An 18,985-nucleotide genomic window follows, 5' to 3' on the forward strand; every position below is an offset into this window, starting at 1 on the left:
CTCATCCCTGATCCCTAAACTATCCCTACCTAACCCCCTTTTTTTTTTCATAGTTCTGTTCTGGAGGAGCCAGCTGCCAATGTGTGCTTCCCCAGGACAGCGGCTAATGGTGCTGTCCTGGTCCACCCCCCGCCCCTCCCTGCCCAGACTCTATTTCCCCAGCCCGCCCCTTTGGAGAGGTCTGGCATGTCAGCATGTAACGGGGGGTGGCTGGGTCCTTCCAAAAATATGCACACGTGGCCCTTTTAAAATCAGGCCGTAAGTGTGTATGTGAGAGAAGGGGTTTTTCTGAGTGAATAAGGGCATGTATATGTCAAGGAGAGATGGTGTGAGAGCGAGAAAGCATGTGTGTGTATGTGTGTGTCTAGTAGAGGTATGCATGTGTGGAAGAGCCTGTGTGTGTATGTGTGTGAGAAAGAACAAACGTATGTATATGAGAGAAAGGAGAAAGTTTGTGCACAACAACCCCCACTCCCCACTTCATCAGCTAATCTACGACAATCTCAGGGCATCTGGAAATTCAAAGTGCGCGTGCACAGGCCACTCTCCTGTGCACGCGATTCAGTATGCTAATTAGGCCCGGCGGTAAAACCAGGTAAAAGGAGGCGCTAGGGACACTAGCACGTCCCTAGCGCCTCCTTTTGGACCGGAGCGGCGGCTGTCAGCGGGTTTGAGAGCTGACGCTCAGTTTTGCCGGCATCTGTTCTCGAGCCCACTGACAGCCACGGGCTCGGAAACTGGACGCCGGCAAAATTGAGCATTCGGTTTTCAACCCGACAGCCACGGGCCGACTTCAAATTTTTTTTACTTTTGGAAAGTTTCGGGACCTCCAACCTAATATCGCCATGATATTAAGTCGGAGGGTGCACAGAAAAGCAGTTTTTACTGCTTTTTTGTGCACTTTCCCGGTGCCCGAAGAAATTAGCGCCTACCTTTGGGTAGGCGCTAATTTCTGAAAGCAAAATGTGCGGCTTGGCTGCACAGTTTGTTTTCTGAATCGCGCAAGAATACCTAATAGGGCCATCAACATGCATTTGCATGTTGCGGGCGTTATTAGGTTCGGGGGATTGGACACGCGTTTTCGGCCCCTTAGGTGTTGTTAAGAACATAAGAACATAAGAAATTGCCATGCTGGGTCAAACCAAGGGCCATCAAGGCCAGCATCCTGTTTCCAATAGAGGCCAAACCAGGCCACAAGAACCTGGCAAGTACCCAAACACCAAGAAGATCCCATGCTACTGATGCAATTAATAGCAGTGGCTATTCCCTAAGTAAACTTGATTAATAGCCGTTAATGGACTTCTCCTCCAAGAACTTATCCAAACCTTTTTTGAACCCAGCTACACTAACTGCACTAACCACATCCTCTGGCAACAAATTCCAGAGCTTAATTGTACGTTGAGTGAAAAAGAATTTTCTCCGATTAGTCTTAAATGTGCTATTTGTTAACTTCATGGAATGCCCCCTACTCCTTCCTTTATCCGAAAGTGTAAATAACCGAGTCACATCTACTTGCTGTTTTTTTATTTTTGTTTTGGAGCTGGAACTTTTTTTTTTGTTTTTAATTATTGGATTTCACTGTTTGTTTGCCTTTTTGAAATATTCCTTTTACTAGTATGGTTTTACTCTTATTGATGTTTTATATTTCTTCATTTTATTGTTGCATAATTTTTACTTGTGTGTTTGGGCAGGTCAGGCCTGGGCCAGAGCCTGGACCCGGGGGGGGGGGGGGTGTGTAAGGCAGAAGTCTCACTTAGGGCGCCTAATACCCTTGCACCGGCCCTGCCTGTTTGATAACATGCATGTGTATGTGCATGCAGGAAATAAATTTGCAGAGTATCTGACTGCGGGCCCATTTGAAAGTTACCGTCTTAGCTTCAGTACCATATATGCAGCCCTCATTCTCTCTTTCCTGATATGCATTCATGGTGCATAATTACTCCTATCCCTTTTATGGTAGGGTAACCCATATTTATTCTTAGTTGCACTTGAACAAGTAAGTGATGGTGCTGCTACATCTTTCTGGGAGAGATGGGCAGAAACATTGGAAGTCATGCATAAGCCCAGGTGGCTTTCAGCTTCCTGATTCAACTTTGATGGAAAGTTGTTTTTATATCCAGACCCACATGGGAAAATCTGAAATGAACCTAAAAAATTGCTAGTTCGCATATCTCTGGTTTTCAGGCTAAAAAATGTTAAAAAATAAATGTTGTAATATGTTAAACGTTCTATGCACAGGGAATCTTAGACTGTGCCTTTGTAATCAGATGCAGGTTGTTGCTGCTACTTTACTTCTACAGTGTTAAAAAAACAAAACCTGAAGGGTATCCTATGTAGAGAATTAGCCTTTAGTGAGCCTTGATTGTGAAAATAGTAATAAAACTTTGTGTGTACAGACTTGGTGATTACCACCGGATTTACCAGTACTCAACAGCCCTGTTTGTAAGGGGTCATCTTAAGACTGGACTGACCCTATCAAATGATTTTAATTAGGTCGGGCATGGACAGGTCCTATTCTTATCCACTAACAGACCTGGATTTCAGGGATAGCCAAACAGAAAAATTAGCCGTATTTTGTAGTTGCTGTCTGTAAATTTATCTAATGGATAGTTGCTGTGAATCTCCTTGAAACCAGCCCTGCTTGTGGGTCTTGAGGACTAACGTCTATTCCTGTTCAAGATCACTAAAAGAGTGATTAGATTAATATCTCTTCAGTCAGAGATACAATTAGCCTGCATTAATTCCTATTAAAATTATTTTATATTTTGGCCTCTTTGTTGCACTTTTGTTTCTAAGGGCAGTGTTATCAGAATACAACAGAACTGTAAAGATATCCATAAATCCAGCATTGAGTCCCACCCCCCTATAGTCAGAAAATGTGCAAATGTTGGTTTCTCCTACAGATGCTCAGATTCATACTTGTGTGTCCAAGTTTTCTTGCACTATGCACAGTATCTGAACCCTTTCTCTTTCCCATTATTGTGCCATTTTGGATAGAGACTAAAGCATATTCTGTTACGCAGCACTGGGGGCTACTCTGTAATTGAAGTTGAATTGAGAAATCCCATCTAATTCCATAAGCAATTCTGCATGGACTAGATTTCCTATGACACGCCAGTCAGGTACCCCTTTTCACAGATAAAACATTTTCATATTCAGGAACAGTACCATGCATATCATGTAAATGCAGCCTGAATAATGCATGACTCCAAGTTTAATTACTTGTTTAATTATCTTTAGAATTTTTTTTGTTCAAGGCCTGGAGCAACTGCTGTTGCTGAGATGATTAGAAAATTGCTTCCAGTTTCTGAAACCTATTTCCTGTTTCTCCCTGCAGTGGTTGCAGACCGGCCTCCCCCCATCATTCGGCAGGGCCCACTGAATCAGACTGTAGCAGTGGATGGAACGTTAGTCCTCAGTTGCATGGCCACAGGCGTTCCAGCTCCCACCATTCTCTGGAGGAAGGATGGGCTCCTTATCCCCACGCAGGATTCCCGCATCAAGCAGCAGGAGACGGGTGCTCTGCAGATCCGCTATGCCAAGGTAGTATGAGATATCAACCTTTGTTTTTATCTAGCAGGCAAGAAGGCGTCAATCACTGATTTTAAAGTGTAATGGGATGGTAAATAACTGTATTAATGTAGTTTTAATTTGCTGCCTGTCGGATTTCTCATTCTGGTACGCCTAAAATTGTTGACTTATTACATAGCCTGAAGGAAACAATTGCAAACTGTCTCCTGAACGAAATATGTTTAAGGTAGCGTTAATTGTAAAAACTGCATGGCTATACAATTAATTATTTGCAAATGAAAAAAAAAACTAATTTAGAACTTACCTCATTAATTCAGTCTTGGCAGAATGTAAGCTTTGAGCACTGGTATATGGTTATGTAGCACATTATATTGGCATAGGCTGTTTTGGAATACGGAAACACTTTGATAACTTTAATGTTAAGCAGGTATTTCCGATGCTGAGTAAAGCAAGCATTATTTTCCTTCGAATGATTTAAAAAAATGCAAATTTTGAAATCCAAGCATGGTATTATGATGGCTTATCGCCTACTGACTGTAGCTGAGGGCTGTGAACATGATAAGTGGTTTTCATTTCTGTCTGTTCTTGACAAGTCATAAAACTTGTAGAAATATGGCACTGCTTTTGCACACCTGTTGCTACCTCCTGGCTATTGCAGCCTGGGGACATGTAGATCTTTAAACAGTTGGTGGTCAGAGTTTCCTCCACTGTAGTATTTATTTGATTGCATGTAATTATTTCTTCATTTTCCACTTTTCGCATGTAGTTGCTGTGTTGATCCACTTGGATACACAGAAGTAAAGGTCAGCAAAAAAACTTGAAGGCGATGTCTTTCTATTTTACTAAAAATATGTTTATGACTAGCTTTTGAGAGCTATACTCCCTTCATGAGATCGAAGTTGTCTGCTGATGAAGGAAATATAGCTCTCCAAAGATAGTGAGAAATGTATTTAGGCTGGTGGAAAGGTATCACCTACTTTTTTGTTGCCTTTTATTTCTAAACAGTACTACAATGTTTCTGCGATGCACTGCTTGTCTGTTCACAGGTTTTGATGCACTGTGTGCCAAGATAGAATTTGATCCAGTGACCTTTTGACTCTCAAGTGATTCTTTCTTCTGGCAGACTCGTCCTCCAGGGTGGAAGCTTGAATCTTTTTTTTCTCCTTTGACTAAGCCCAGTGGGTAGCTCAAATTGCTCTGCAGCTCAGAAATCCTGCAAAGGGTGCAAGCACGGTTCAGTTTGTTTGCATTTATATGCGTATTTATCATTCTCCCTTCTGGTTATACCTGTTTGACTTGTCGTCTTGCAATGAGCTTGACAATAATTGGCCCTGCAGAAGCAGTGACTCTTGAGTACTTAAGCAAACCATCCCGTGTATTATGGGGAAGCTTTTACATTTCTAAGGAACTGCTCATTAAAGCTATGAAAAGAAGGAAAAGGTGATTTTCTTGTCCTAATTCACTTCAGCACCTGGCAGTTACACTTTACCAAAGGTTTAGAAAACATGGTTATTGCTTTCAGTTGAATGAGAAAAACAAATTATGTGCTTCATTTGGTTGGTTAAGTCATATAAACAGAAACTGCATTGATGTTCTATAGTTTGTTGTAATCATGATAAATTCTGTTTATTGCTTACGGAGTAATTTTCAAAAGGATTTATTTGCTTAAAACTGGGGTTTATGATGTGAATGCATTAAATCTACATTAACTGGCTTTTGAACATGTCTACAATATGCTGTTGAATTGTCCATAGGTTTTACTTGTGTTAAATGCATGTAACACAGGCTTTTGAAAATTGCTATGATAATATGTTACATTTCATGATTAACTTCTTTGAAAATTACTTTAGTGGGGTGTAATGGCTTATCCACTAACAAATGAACAAATTCTACGAACAATTCCATTGTTAATTTTCCCATATAGTGAGTTCCCAGCTGCTTCCAGTACTTTTCCTATCTTTTCTTTCCCAGCTGGGTGACACTGGTCGGTACACCTGCACTGCTGCAACCCCGAGCGGTGAAGCAACCTGGAGTGCTTACATTGAGGTTCAAGGTAAGCATCAGCAAACCCCTTTTGTGGGAGAAGCTTGTGCAGAAGCTGAAATTCCAAGGTGTTGTGGTTTCTTCTGTGCTAAACCCACTTCAAGAAGGCAGTGATTGACAGTATGTTTCTTAATTGTCACCTCTTTTGTTAGAATTTGGCGTTCCAGTTCAACCACCAAGACCCACTGACCCCAATTTAATCCCCAGTGCACCATCAAAACCTGAAATCAAAGATGTCAGCAAAAATACAGTAGCACTGTCTTGGCAGCCTAATCTGAATTCAGGTGCCACTCCAACATCTTACATCATCGAGGCCTTCAGGTACCCTCAATCTGCTATGCACATGATCTCTTCCTGCTGTGGGTTACAGTTTTGGTAAGTGTTCTGTGATCAATGGCTCTGTTTTCCTCTTAGCCACGCATCTGGGAGCAGTTGGCAAACTGTGGCTGAAAACGTAAAGACAGAAACGTTTGTGGTTAAAGGGCTCCGACCTACTGCCATTTACCTCTTCCTCGTACGGGCAGCCAACGCATATGGACTTAGTGATCCAAGCCAAATATCTGACCCCGTGAAAACCCAAGGTAAACCAAATGCCAGCATGCTAACTTTAACAGGATCTATTAAAACTTTAGAACACAAAGTTTAAACTTAATTAGGCTTAGTCTATCCTAATGTCTTAGGTTTGTCTTATTTTATTTTTTATTTCTGTAGCAAAATTTCAAGCTAATATTGAAATTGATATTTAGAGAAGGAAGAATATGTTTTATTAATTATAAAATAATTAGCTATTGGTACAGATATTTACTTGCTTCACATATAAAGACTAATACAAAATTGTTGTAATACAGTTGGAGGGAGATTGAACAGTATTAGCATATTTGTCTAATACTGAAATTAAATTCAAAGTAAAAACCTCAATTAGAATTGAACACTGCTGTCAAGCAACCATCAACTGTGACAAAACAATAACTGGGATATGTGGCCAGGCACTATTACAGAGTGGAAAGTGTGGTTCCTTCGGAAGTGAATCTGCTACATGCAATATTTCACGTGTTCCAAAAAATAGAGAATAACTTGGCTTCTTCAATAATTACAGATGTTGCTCCTACCAGTCAGGGTGTGGACCACAAGCAGGTGCAGAGAGAGCTGGGGGACGTGGTCCTCCACCTTCATAACCCCACCATTCTATCCTCTTCTTCTATGGAAGTTCATTGGACGGTGAGTGTAAACAAAATGAAACAGGGAAAGACAGGAGGTAGTTTTCTGTACTAAATTAACATCATATCGCTTTAAAAAAAAAATTCTGTAGGATTTTAAAGGGACAGTCATTCATGGGAAAATCTCTGACAAAGTTGTCAGAGAAAAACCACCATTTGTTACCATAGTTCCGTTCTTTTCCATTTAATCCTCAGTGTTGCCAAATGGGAAATAAGAAATTCTCTATCATCTTGAAAACTCCTTTTCTCAGAGACTGAGCCTGATATGTCTGTGTTTCTCTCCTCTACCTCAGGAGCCTAGGCTACCACGAGGTGAACATTTTCCAAATCGACTGATTGCTCTTTCCTGAGCACTCATGATTTTACTCATACTGCTGAATCCAGGTCCCCTATGTCCCCCAATGTGGTTGCAAAATTACATCTATTTTTGAAAGTAATAGTAATAACTATGACAGCATGATTTGTTGTATCATGTGCCAATCAACAGAGATAATCACACCAATGTAGATAGCAGGTAAGGACCAATTGGTCCACCAGTGTGTCCAGTTATCTACTTTTCTCTACCCTTAAGAGAGACTCATGAGCAGACTGGGAATGGGGGATGGGTTGGTGGTAATTGATCCTTATAATCCATTTTGATGATAGCAGCATTTTATTTCTAGTATTAGTAGAATAAGAGGTTGGTATTCATTGCTAGCAAATGGTAGGTAATGTACACATGCTGTGGACTATGCTAATGCAATATATTGTGCTGCTGATAATGAGTCATATTGTGTGCAGTTCCCGAGATGGTTATTCTGGAGATATGATGCAGCATATTGAATCCTGAATCTCATCCAAAGTTTAGGTTACAGTCATTAGTGAATGTTGGATTTTTTTATATGTTTTTGTACAACTTTATGAACTGTGACTAGTGTTGGGCAAAGGAGATAAGTACTTCTCAAACTGTTAATTTTCCTTTGCAGCAAGTGTAGTATTTTCATTTTCTTGAAATTCTCTGGAAGTAGATAATATAGGGGACTGGATTAGTTTCTCCATGAAGCCCACTGGCAGCAGATTTAAAACAAATTTAAGATTATGTTTTTTCAGTCAATGCAAAATTAAGCTGTGCAGTTTGTTGCTGGAAAATTTGGTCAAGGCTGGACCTGGGTTAAAAAAAATGTTTTGAACAAACTTCTGGAGGAGAGATCCATTATCCATTATTAACCAGGTCAACTTAGAGAATACCACCTCTTACTTCCTGGAGTGAGGAACAAAAAGGGATCTTCCTAGTAGGATCTGCCAGGAACTTCCAAGCCACCTGGATTGGCCATGGTCAGACACAGGATATTAAGCTCAGTGGACTATAGGGCTGACCCAGCAGGGTCTTCTTATTTCTCTGCAGGATTGCCATCATGTTCTCATCTATGTTCAATGTTGGCGGCCTCTCATAAGCTCTTCTAAAAAGAAATGCACAAAGTTTTAGAACAAACAACAGATTGTATCTACAACTCAAGATTGCATTTCTTAAATTTATCATAATTAGGGCTTTAAGGTTTTCAAATGTAACCATTATTTAGTGGCAACAGTCTACTGAAATTGAATGTGGATTTACCACTAAGTATTGGTTTAATACTGAAATAGCTCTGACTGATTACTGCCAATCTCTGTAATTTTGTCTGCTCTACATAGCAACATCACACAGTATGCAAGGGCTTATGGAGATTAGGAATAGTGTAATGATGTGGTATACCTAAGTTATACATATATACTCCACCCCCCCTAAAAAAAAAAGAGAAAAATCAACTCATTACTGCATGGAATTCACTTACCACAACAAATCTACTAAATTTCTTTACATATTAATGTTGAAACCACCATAAATGGGTAGAAAATTCAGTGAAATAGCTGCTGTAAGCATTAGCCACAGATAATCAAGGCAAACTGTTCCTACAGTTTGCCAAATGGATAGACCAGCCCTGGGAAATGAAGGAACCTGAAGCTGAAACAAGAGAACACTCTGGTTTTGACAGTCTGGGAGGGGCAGGGCTTAGACCTTAGAAGGGGGAGATAGTGACAGTACTCTAGAACGTGTTACAGAGGCAGAGTCTGAGGTCAGGGGTTGCCTCCTCCTCCATTACCGATCCAGGTAAGTGCTAGCTGACCTTGATGCCACTCACCCTTTTTCAACAACAACCAGCTATGTAGCATTATAATCTGGAAACAAGGGTCATTTTCAAAGATGAGGAGTTCTGCGGGTACTTTTTACTTAAAGATTTTACTCACTTTTGCTTTGAAAATTCCTGGGAAGTATCCACACAAACTCTCCTGCACAATGTTAACTTACTGCTGACATGGTACAACATATGTGTGTGGATTTACGGTTCCCATTCCCCTCCCTCCCACCTCCACAATGCCTCTTTTGTAGGATCAATCATCAAATTGCGATAGGGCCATAGGGCGGGATAAAAGGGGTCTAACACTTGTAGACATAACGATATTTAGCACGTGGATCATTACATGCAAATATGATAATGAGAATGCAAAAGCTTGAACATTATGCAAATTAGGGGTCCCTACCACATTTAGTAGTGAAATTAAACACCATATGTGGGTTTTAACCTGGGAAATAACAACACCTTTTATTTTTTTTTTGTGGTAGAGGACCAAAAGGTTTTTATCGCGGGACAGCGGCCGTTATCGTGGAATACAGTTATTATCGCAGCTATTATCACGCATGATAAAATGAAGCCTCCTATCAGACACACCTACCAAAGGTTCCAGGGTCAATAAAAACATCTTTTCTTATCTGGTCTGACTTCCTAAAGCTACAGTGTTAGAGGGAAGTTTACTTGTACTGAAATACTGGCTGTTTCGGGCTGCTCGTCGGCATTGACAGCAACAAGAACCACTACAACGGGCTTCCCTGCTAGGGAAGTCCCAGAGCCAGGGTCACTGGGCCTGCCGGTCAAGTGTCCCAGCCCACGGCACGAACCAAATTAGTGGGCATGCTGGAGGAACACATAGCAGATATCGCCTCAGCTCTCAGGCTGAAGAACTCAGAGGGGATTTGGATCCGGTCACAGAAAGGTCCCAGGCTATACCGGGCTTCACCAAACTTTTATGCACCCTCCATTTCATGGCATCCAGCTCCTTCCGAATGACAGTCGGGGCCATTGGGGGAATGTCCCAAATCTCATTTTCCCACTGTCTGGGCCAGGTCATAACAGCTGCACTTGCTTACATTAATCGGTACGTAGCATTCCCTCATGAAAGGCAGAACTTGCTGGAATTGAAGAGTTTTATGCCATTGCAAACTTTCCAAATGTTCTGGGAGCTATTGAGTGCACTCACATACCCATCATCCCACCCCATCTCAGGGAAGAGATCTACTGCAACAGAAAACTCTTCCACTCCATCAATGTGCAAGTGGTCTGTGATGCTCAACTGCGCATCCTCGACGAGGTAGCCAGATACCCAGGAGCCGCGCATGATTTCTTTATACTTAGGCAATTGGCCCTGTTGAATGTTTTGAAGATGGCCTCTATAGTGATAGGTAAGACTGATGCTTCTTTCTCTTGTCCCTCTCCAGCTATGTGTTATCAGCGAATGTCAATGGTGGTGGGGGGGGGGGGGGGGCTGTCGGGAATGAGAACAGCATAAGTGACATGACAAGTGGCTTGTACAGTTCGGTCAGTGAGCCAGAGCCCGGCTTTCTCTCTCCTTGCCAGAGAGGCCTGCTAATTTTGCATTCCCAAATGATACACTTGACACAAAGCTCTTTGTGTGACCACAGACTACATATTTCCTATTGGTAAACTTTAAGTTAGTGGTTTATCAAATGCTCCCATTTGGAAGTGTTGAAAGGTCACTTGCAAACCAATCCCATTTGGTGTCCACACTGCAGGGACTCCCAGGTCAAGTATGCCCTATTAATGAGCTGTCAGCCAGAATGTCAGCTACAGTAAGTCTTGACTATCACACAGGTTAAAGAACAGGGGGTTGTGTATTTTGGCCCTATTAGAGTTATGTCAGACAAATGTGCATCTCTGGAGGACAGATTGCAGAACAGCTAGGGACATGTACAATCATACCACGAGGTTGCAGTCTTTCTGCTATGAAAAGTTTGGTAGCTGTGATCTGCAGTTTCTGTGTTAGAAGAGTACAAGAAATGGCTTTCGAGAGGCTGGTTGTGAGTGACATGGACACATTGCATAGGAACCCCAGAAGCAGTTTCCCATTCAGGAAGATCTGACGCAGCATAAGCAAGCATTTGAGCGTTCATATTGTGTCACAGTAAAAGGTGGCATGGACTTTGGGCTTGCCAATAGCCATTTAAGGTTCCTGTTAGGCTAGAGCCTAGCTTCTAATATCTGATAGCATGCTGTGTGTTGGCAGCGAGATCACCAAGTCAGAGTGGAGTGAATGATGCAGACGTTCTCTGTTTCCCGCAGGAGATTCAGGATATGGTTACAGAACATGGCTTCTCACACCAGTTGCTATTCCCAACACACCAGCAGAGATGAGGTACAATGATGACTTACGTTCTACTCACTGTATCATAGAACTCACCTTTGGAGTTCTCAAAAGAAGATTTTAGTTTAGATAAATCGTGGGGAGCTTTAATGTAGCCCCACCCAGAGTCAATGAGATAGTTCTACTCTGCTGTGTATTCCATAATCTGGCATTACACCATGGTCTCCCAGTAGACGTCATTCCCGATCTACCCCAGGATCCCTCGTGTCCCCCCACAGAAGCCAGGGAAACCACACGAACTGGCAGTCAACTTCAGCAAAGCATCATCCAGCACTTCTTTGCCTGATAGACCTCATTTACTCCTTCCCCTTTCATGGAAGAGAGCCCAGCAGAATGTTTTGAGCTGGTCTTATCTCTGTCTTTCTTGTACGCACAGGTCCTCGTCTGCGTCAGTGTGTCACAGCAATCACTTAAATCTAGTTAGGCCACCTAGCCATAGTGGAGCAATAAGTGCAAGAGACTGAAGTAGACAATGTACACACTAAATAAACCTAACACCATGGAGATGTGGCTGGCCTAATCTTTTCATAGTGATTACCAGTCCAAAAGAGTAACATCTTTTCATAGCCTTTGTGGCAGACTGGCAACACGGTGTACAGAGCTTGTCTTGGCTTTGCCTTGTACTCTGTCATAGCCCTCACATGTTGGCAAGATAGTGGCCTAAGGACATGGAGCCAAGTCCTCTAGAAGTCCAACAAATCACTAGTAACTCAGCAGCTTAAAGGCACAAGCTGAAGTTACAAGTTGACACCTACAGGTATCAATCACAGACTCCACATTAGCAACCTGATTCCCTAGCTCACATTTGTGTGCATCTTAACATATCCACATGTACATCGGATGCATACTGTCACGTGGGCCTGCAAAGGCACAGGTGATGGCACTGCCTAAGCTGTTTCTGAGGCATTTCTGACATCAGAGTACTCATACCAAGTATTCTGTCATACCAAGTATTCTGTCCCAAGTTTTAATGCCCTGTTCTATGTAATTTGCATTCTTCATGCTTGTTTTTCAGTTACAATGTAAACCGAGACGATATGCAAATTTTGCATGAATCCCGGTATATAAAAATGTTAAATAAATAAATAAATAAATACCAGATACTCATACCAGTTAACGACTCCCTACCTAAGGCCATCAACACCTGGGAATCCACCCTGATCGCAATTAACACACTTCTATCCAACATCATCTTGCCCTCAACACTGCCAAAACAGAAATGCTCATCACACCACAAAATAGCTCTGACAGCTCCCCACACCACACGCCTCCCACATCTATCTCATTCACTCAGCATGTTAGAGACCTTGGTGTCACCCTGGACAACCATATGAACTCCAAAAAATTCATCAATTCCACTCTTAAAGAGTGCTTTTTCAAATTACATTCCTTGAAAAAATTAAAACCCCTCCTTCATCTTACTGATTTTCGCACAGTACTACAAGCAACCATTTTCTCGAAAATTGACTATTGCAACTCCCTCCTCCCAGGTCTCTCCAAAAACGCCATCTACCCACTTCAAATCCTCCAAAATGCTACCACCCGCATCCTCACTAACATTCGAAAAAATGAACACATATCACCCATCCTCAAGGATTTACACTGGCTCCCCATTGTACACTGTATCCAATACAAAACCCTATCCATCATCCACAAAGCCCTACATAACCCAGACATGAATTGGTTCAAGGATTCATTAATATTCCACACCTCCTCAAGACCAACCAGAAATCAATACCTGGCAACCCTACACACCCCCTCTCCCAAACTCTACAAACTTGCATCCACAGAAGCTCGCTCACTGTCCATAGCCGGTCCTGCGCTTTGGAACTCTATGCCAGCTAGTCTACGCCAAGAACTCTGCCCAAAGAAATTTAAGGAAAAATTAAAGACCTGGCTATTTAAACAGGCATACACCTAAACAGGCAGGCTCTTATACCCTTACATCGTGCCCACTGAATGCAGGTCCCCCCAGGCCTCTCCCTCCTACATCTCCTTCTCACATTGTCCCCCCCTCCCTTCATCCTCTTTTTAGGCCTCCCCATCCTTCCTTTCCCATTAGTCTTTCACCTAGACATTACTGCCCCTCACTCCCCCTTCCCATCCTCAGACCTCCCTTTAAACATTCTGGGGTAGATTTTCAAAAAGCGCACCTTCGCGTACTTTTGTTGGCGCATCAGGCGCAAACAAAAGTACGCTGGATTTTAGTAGATACGCGCGTAGCCGCTAAAATCCTGGATCGGCGCGCGCAAGGCTGCCGATTTCGTGTAGCCGGCGCGCGCCGAGCCGCGCAGCCTGCCGCTGTTCCCTCCGAGGCCGCTCCGAAATCGGAGCGGCCTCGGAGGGAACTCGCTTTCGCCCTCCCCTCACCTTCCCCTCCCTTCCTCTATCTAACCCACCCCCCCGGCCCTATCTAGACCCCCCCCTACCTTTGTCGGGGGATTTACGCCTCCCGGAGGGAGAAGTAAATCCCCGCGCGCCAGCGGGCCGCTAGCGCGCCGAGACGCGACCTGGGGGCGGTTCCTGAGGGCGCGGCCATGCCCTGGGACCGCCCCGGGCCAAAATCACGCCCCCGGGCCCGCCCCCGAAATGCCGCGTCCCGCCCCCAAAATGCCGCGCCGATCCGACACGCCCCCGACCTGCCCCCCTCGAAAAACTCCGGGCGGATTTACGCGAGCAGGGCTTTTAAAATCCGCCCCTCTGTTTTTACTCTTCTGTAAAACCCCCTCCCCCTGCTTCCAAATCTCTGTTCAATCTCCCCTGTTTTTACTCTTCTGTAATTCCCTACACTCCATGCTATCAAATTTTTCAGGTAATTACCCCTGTAACGTAGTATCCGGTTACTCAAATAACTCTGTAATGTAGTATTCAGTTACTCAACTAACTATTCGCTGTCCTTAAAACACATAAACTCTGTCATCCTTGCTCTTAGTTACCTAACGCCCCTCCTTATAATTATTCGCACTTACAAAAAGTTCTATATAAAGAGCTTTAAGCTAAGTCAAGGTTACGTTCCTTCGCATTTCTAAATAGTTCATTTTACTCGCGTTAAACTAAGTTAAGTTCATGTTTTGTTCGCATTTATAAATAGTTCATATTACTTGCATAAATCAAGAGTTCTCTGTATAGCATTTATAAGCTAAGTTCATGTTTAGTGTAAACCGATGTGATATTCAAAGTGAATGTCGGTATATAAAAACTTTTAAATAAATAAATAAATAAATAAATAAATATATACCTGGCAGCATGACAGACATCTGTTAGAAGCATATATGATATGTAAATTATCAGAGTTCCAGACATGGGCCTCTCCAGCCCTCAGGTGGTCCTAAATGCTTGTCTTTCTACATAACACTAAAAGTGCAAAGGCAATTATGATTAACACATGATACTTCTGGGAGCAGTTGCCCTATACATTTAGCACTGTGCCAGGCTTTGGATGGAGGATGGTTCATGACCTAATCAGCTGACAACACCTTCTCTAGCTTTAATGTTATGCACAGAGATGAGAAGCGAGAGTCTACTAACACACCTGCCTTGCTCTCGGTATCCACAATGACCCAAATGCTCTTACAACACAGGAGATTTCTCTTATAGGACATCTACTCTGCTACGTTGGCCTCAAGTGTTTCCAGCCATGTGGCCAAGCAAGGGCTTCAAACCAGTAAATACCAGAAAGGTGGTGACACTGCTTGGAAAATGACCATTCTGCAAGCTTCTCTCCATATGACTCCTCAGCCTTGTGCTTTAAGGGTGGCCACAGATAGGATAAGGAGTGTAACTGCTACTACGAATTGGAACAAAGTATGCTGCCAATTTCTTATGCCCTGACAAAAAACTGGCCAAAATCACTAGCTCTGAGCTGGACAGACAAAGGGCCATGCAGCACATTGACCACTATATTTCCCAATGGCTACCAGTGACATGTCAGGCTAGGGAAAAAGCTTCTAAGACAGCTTTGCTTTGGGTTCAATGAGGTGACATGTTGGTGCTACTGTAGTCATGTTAGGTGACATGTTGGTGCTACTGTAGTCATCACTAAATATACTCTGACATAAATTTCTGAAAAGACTGTACTACAAGTGAAGGAATGACAACTTCCTATTCCCAATTAGCCTTCAGAGAGTCATATCAGCATCCCTGTCTAACCTCCCCCAGCAGCTAACATAACCAGCAAACATCTGTTTGCTTTGCTAGGTGTAGCAGGGCTCTGCCTTGTATGGTTGTGTGCAGCCCCAATGAGGTATGCTAGCTTCCACTGACCTGTGATGTCTGGGACTGCCATTATCTTTAAAATGGGCTTTCCAAAAAGTTATAAGTGAAGGGCTGATAGGTGAGTACCATTATGCCATTATGATGGCACGGGCCATCCATTGCTCCTACCATGTGATAGAGGCCAGCCAATGGCACCGATAGCCCCTGTCACATGGCAAGGGCAAAGGGCCATCGGCGCCATTTTGATTAGTGGCAGCCGATGGCTCGAGAGCGGGAAATCGCTCCTGGGACCCCCACTGGACCACCAGGTACTTTAGAAAAGTTTTTGGGGGGTCGGGAGGGTGGGGGATTCTAAATAATTAAATTTAAAGGGTCGGGGTGGGTTTGTTTTTTTTTCGACTCGGGATAGCCGAAAAAAAGCGCTCAGAATCACAGGAACGAAGATTTCCTGCGGTGGTTCTACAAACACAATACCGGAAACGATTCCGGTACTAATTCACATCTCTATTAGATAAGTTCTTGGAGGAGAAGTCCATTGTCTGCTATTGACTTAGAAAATGGCCACTGCTATTACTAGCAACAGTGGCATGGGATGGTCTTAGTTTTTGGGTTCTTGCCAGGTTCTTGTGGCCTTTATTGGCCACTGTTGCAAACAGGATGCTGGTCTGACCCAGTATGGCATGTTCTTATCTGTCGGTCTGTGCGCATCTGTGTGAGTGACGTGTTGTTAGCCTCTGTCTAAACCGGTGTCTGGGAGTGATATTGAGCTAGTTGTTCCCTTCCTTACCACTACAGTGCATACACCAGAGCATGCACTGAGTGTGCACACATTTAGCACACTCAGACTTTTGACTCAATCAAGCCTGTGCTTCCACTCTTTACAGTGGATGCCTCAGGTGAATGTGTAGCAGGAGGAGAAAATTACTTCATGCTCTCTTACCTACTATTCTACCTTAGCCTGATACTGGTTATTCATAGAGTTCAGATAGGGGATGTGAAAATTGGCAGCGTCTGAACTCAGATATGCCATTTCACCTTGGCAGATGAGTTATCTGCCTGTAGTGTATACTTCCCCCTGCCCCTGACACCTCAGGCTCTTCCACCCAGTACCTTGAGTGGGCCTATTTGTACTAGTATTTTGGAGTGTGTCTATTTGAAAGAGCTTAAGCTGTCAGGGAGCTTGTGTTTTTAATTTTTTTTTTTTGGGGGGGGCGGGGAGTTAGATGCTACCCACTGAATTTGGGGATGCTGGGATACAGGGAAGAAGGAGGGCTGCTCATGGCAGCTGCTATCAGATTCTACTGATAAATAGGTTTGGGGAGGGCTCTGTGCCAGTGTGTTGCTGATAGCTGGGGGTGGGGGGTAGCAGGAGTGCTGCCAGCACACCTATTAGAGGTTTCACTTTTCAAGTCAAAGGCCTACTTATCCACTTATCTGTAGAACATACCTTGGTTAATACACGTAGAGCCTGCCACATAAGGCCGCCTCATCTGAGGCTTACTCTGTCATATGTACATGCTGCCAGATTAGGCATACAAATTATTTGCCCTGTGTAGTGGCATGACTGTTTTATACAGCTGATTATAGGGTTCTGCTACTACCTGGGGTGACATCATTTGTCCACTACGCAGCCTCATGATTATGCACCTCGGTCTACTTGCAGCCTTCTCTAACCCCATGTCAGCTGCATTCTGACAACTGAGGAGGAGTCAGGGAGTTGTGTAGGATAGAGATTCCCCACTGCTCAAGAGCAGACAGCAATGAGCCCTGCCATTGCCCGGGACCGGGCAGACCAACAGTCTGGCTCCCACCCCTGTAGTTGATTAATAACACACAAGTTTTAAATGTACACTTTGTACTCTCTGGGCATGGCATCTGCAGCTGCCCAAGAACTAGGGTTTGATGTACTTTTCAAGTCGGCTTTTGACTAAAGACATGTTATGGCAGCATTTGGTGCTAGACCCAGAGAAAAGGCCCTTTGCTTGGTCAGAGATGCTACATCTTCACCAAGCAAGAGGCCAATGATTTCTTATTGCTGCACTATTACATTTGCATACCTATAAAACCTATTGGTCACCAACACAGTGAAGACATACCTACAGCACTTCTAGCCAAGCATTTCTACTCCTAATCTACTGGACAGCATATTGAGCTAAACACTGCTTAGATAGTAGCCATCTTACATACATGCCCATGTACCCAACACTTAGCTAAGAGTATGCTTTCTGGAGAAGGCAACAGGAGGCAACTGTGAACCTCCACAGTGAGGAGTTTCCAGGTTTGCTCTTGATGTCTTCTTTTGCGTATACAATGAGCTTTCTGTTTAAAGACCTAGGCCATATGGTCTTGAAAATAAGACATTTGCTTAGTTGCAATTGTTGCGGTCCTGCCCGCGCTCCTCGCGGGCAGGCTCCTTACCTTACATGGCCGGTCGGGCCTCTGATGTCTTTTCCTCGCAGCGGGCCTGCCGCCGTCACCGGGTTCCTGCGCGGCAGGGTCGGGCCGTCGGGAGCTCCCCTATGCGGCCGGCTCCTCCGCTGCCACGTTTGCCTTCCCCCGACTCACCGAAGCCTTTCCCGGGATCCTCCAGAGGCAAGGAAGCCATCCTTGCCGTGCCAGGGTCTTTGCTTCATCATGCAAGCCTAGTACCTTGTTCCTGAGTCTTCTGAAAGCCTAGTACCTCGTTCCTGAGTCTTTGTCTGTGCCTGAGTCTTCATCTGTGCATCCAAGTACCTCGTCCCTGAGTCTCGTCTGAATCTCCATGTTCCAGTCTCCACTGCCCTGGCGTCCATCCAGCCTGCCGCTTCTTGCCATACCCTGCGGCAGGTCCGAAAGGGCTTGGAACGGTCGGAGGACTGTTCATAAGACCATCATTGCGTTGTTGGTCTTCCGAAGCATGCAGGTCTGGAGGAGGGTCAGTATCTCCAGTCTTCAGTCCAGCCTCACTCCCGTCCAGCCCATGCTCGGGCATGCCTCGCCTACTGCGGCACCTCTTCGGACTTCCTCTGGGGTCGAGCCATGGCCCAAGAACACACCTCTCTTGGTAAGTGGGACCGCTCTCCTAGCGCTCCACAACAGCAATGGCCAATGGTACTCTAGCATGCAAGATCATATGGGTCTCAAATATCGGTCCTAGTGAACCCTTAAGTAGTAAACCCCACAATGAAACAACACAACCAGAAAGTTAAGTTTCAAAATATGTGACTATGTTATTAACCAATTGTAGCCAACAGATTGAAAGCAAGTCACGGTCTTTGGTAATCACATTCTGCAAGGACAAGAGATCAAATAGCAATGGCATTGTAACTAAAATGACCAGCACATTTTGTGTAGAACTGTACATACATAATTACAAATACCAACATGACATATACAATATTACCATCTTATCCTTTTGCAAATTAAGGATTACAGCATAGAAAGTGGAATGGCAACCCAATAGCTACAATACAGCTCTAATATTA

The 18,985-nt window shown here is 43.8% G+C and overlaps 1 protein-coding gene across 7 annotated transcripts in view; it reads left to right on the forward strand.

The window, feature by feature from the left end:
• ROBO1 (roundabout guidance receptor 1) overlaps window positions 1-18,985 on the forward strand; it is a 1,172,418-nt gene that overhangs the window by 1,061,713 nt on the left and 91,720 nt on the right. For all 7 annotated transcript variants that reach the window (XM_029577784.1, XM_029577785.1, XM_029577783.1 and 4 more), the window contains 5 exons: window positions 3,338-3,543; window positions 5,503-5,584; window positions 5,727-5,895; window positions 5,989-6,155; window positions 6,671-6,792. In XM_029577784.1, the coding sequence (XP_029433644.1) occupies window positions 3,338-3,543; window positions 5,503-5,584; window positions 5,727-5,895; window positions 5,989-6,155; window positions 6,671-6,792 (746 nt within the window). The remainder of the gene's footprint in view (window positions 1-3,337; window positions 3,544-5,502; window positions 5,585-5,726; window positions 5,896-5,988; window positions 6,156-6,670; window positions 6,793-18,985) is intronic.

This window comes from Rhinatrema bivittatum, chromosome 15 (genome assembly GCF_901001135.1).
Source record: "Rhinatrema bivittatum chromosome 15, aRhiBiv1.1, whole genome shotgun sequence".
Taxonomy (NCBI): Eukaryota; Metazoa; Chordata; class Amphibia; order Gymnophiona; family Rhinatrematidae; genus Rhinatrema; species Rhinatrema bivittatum.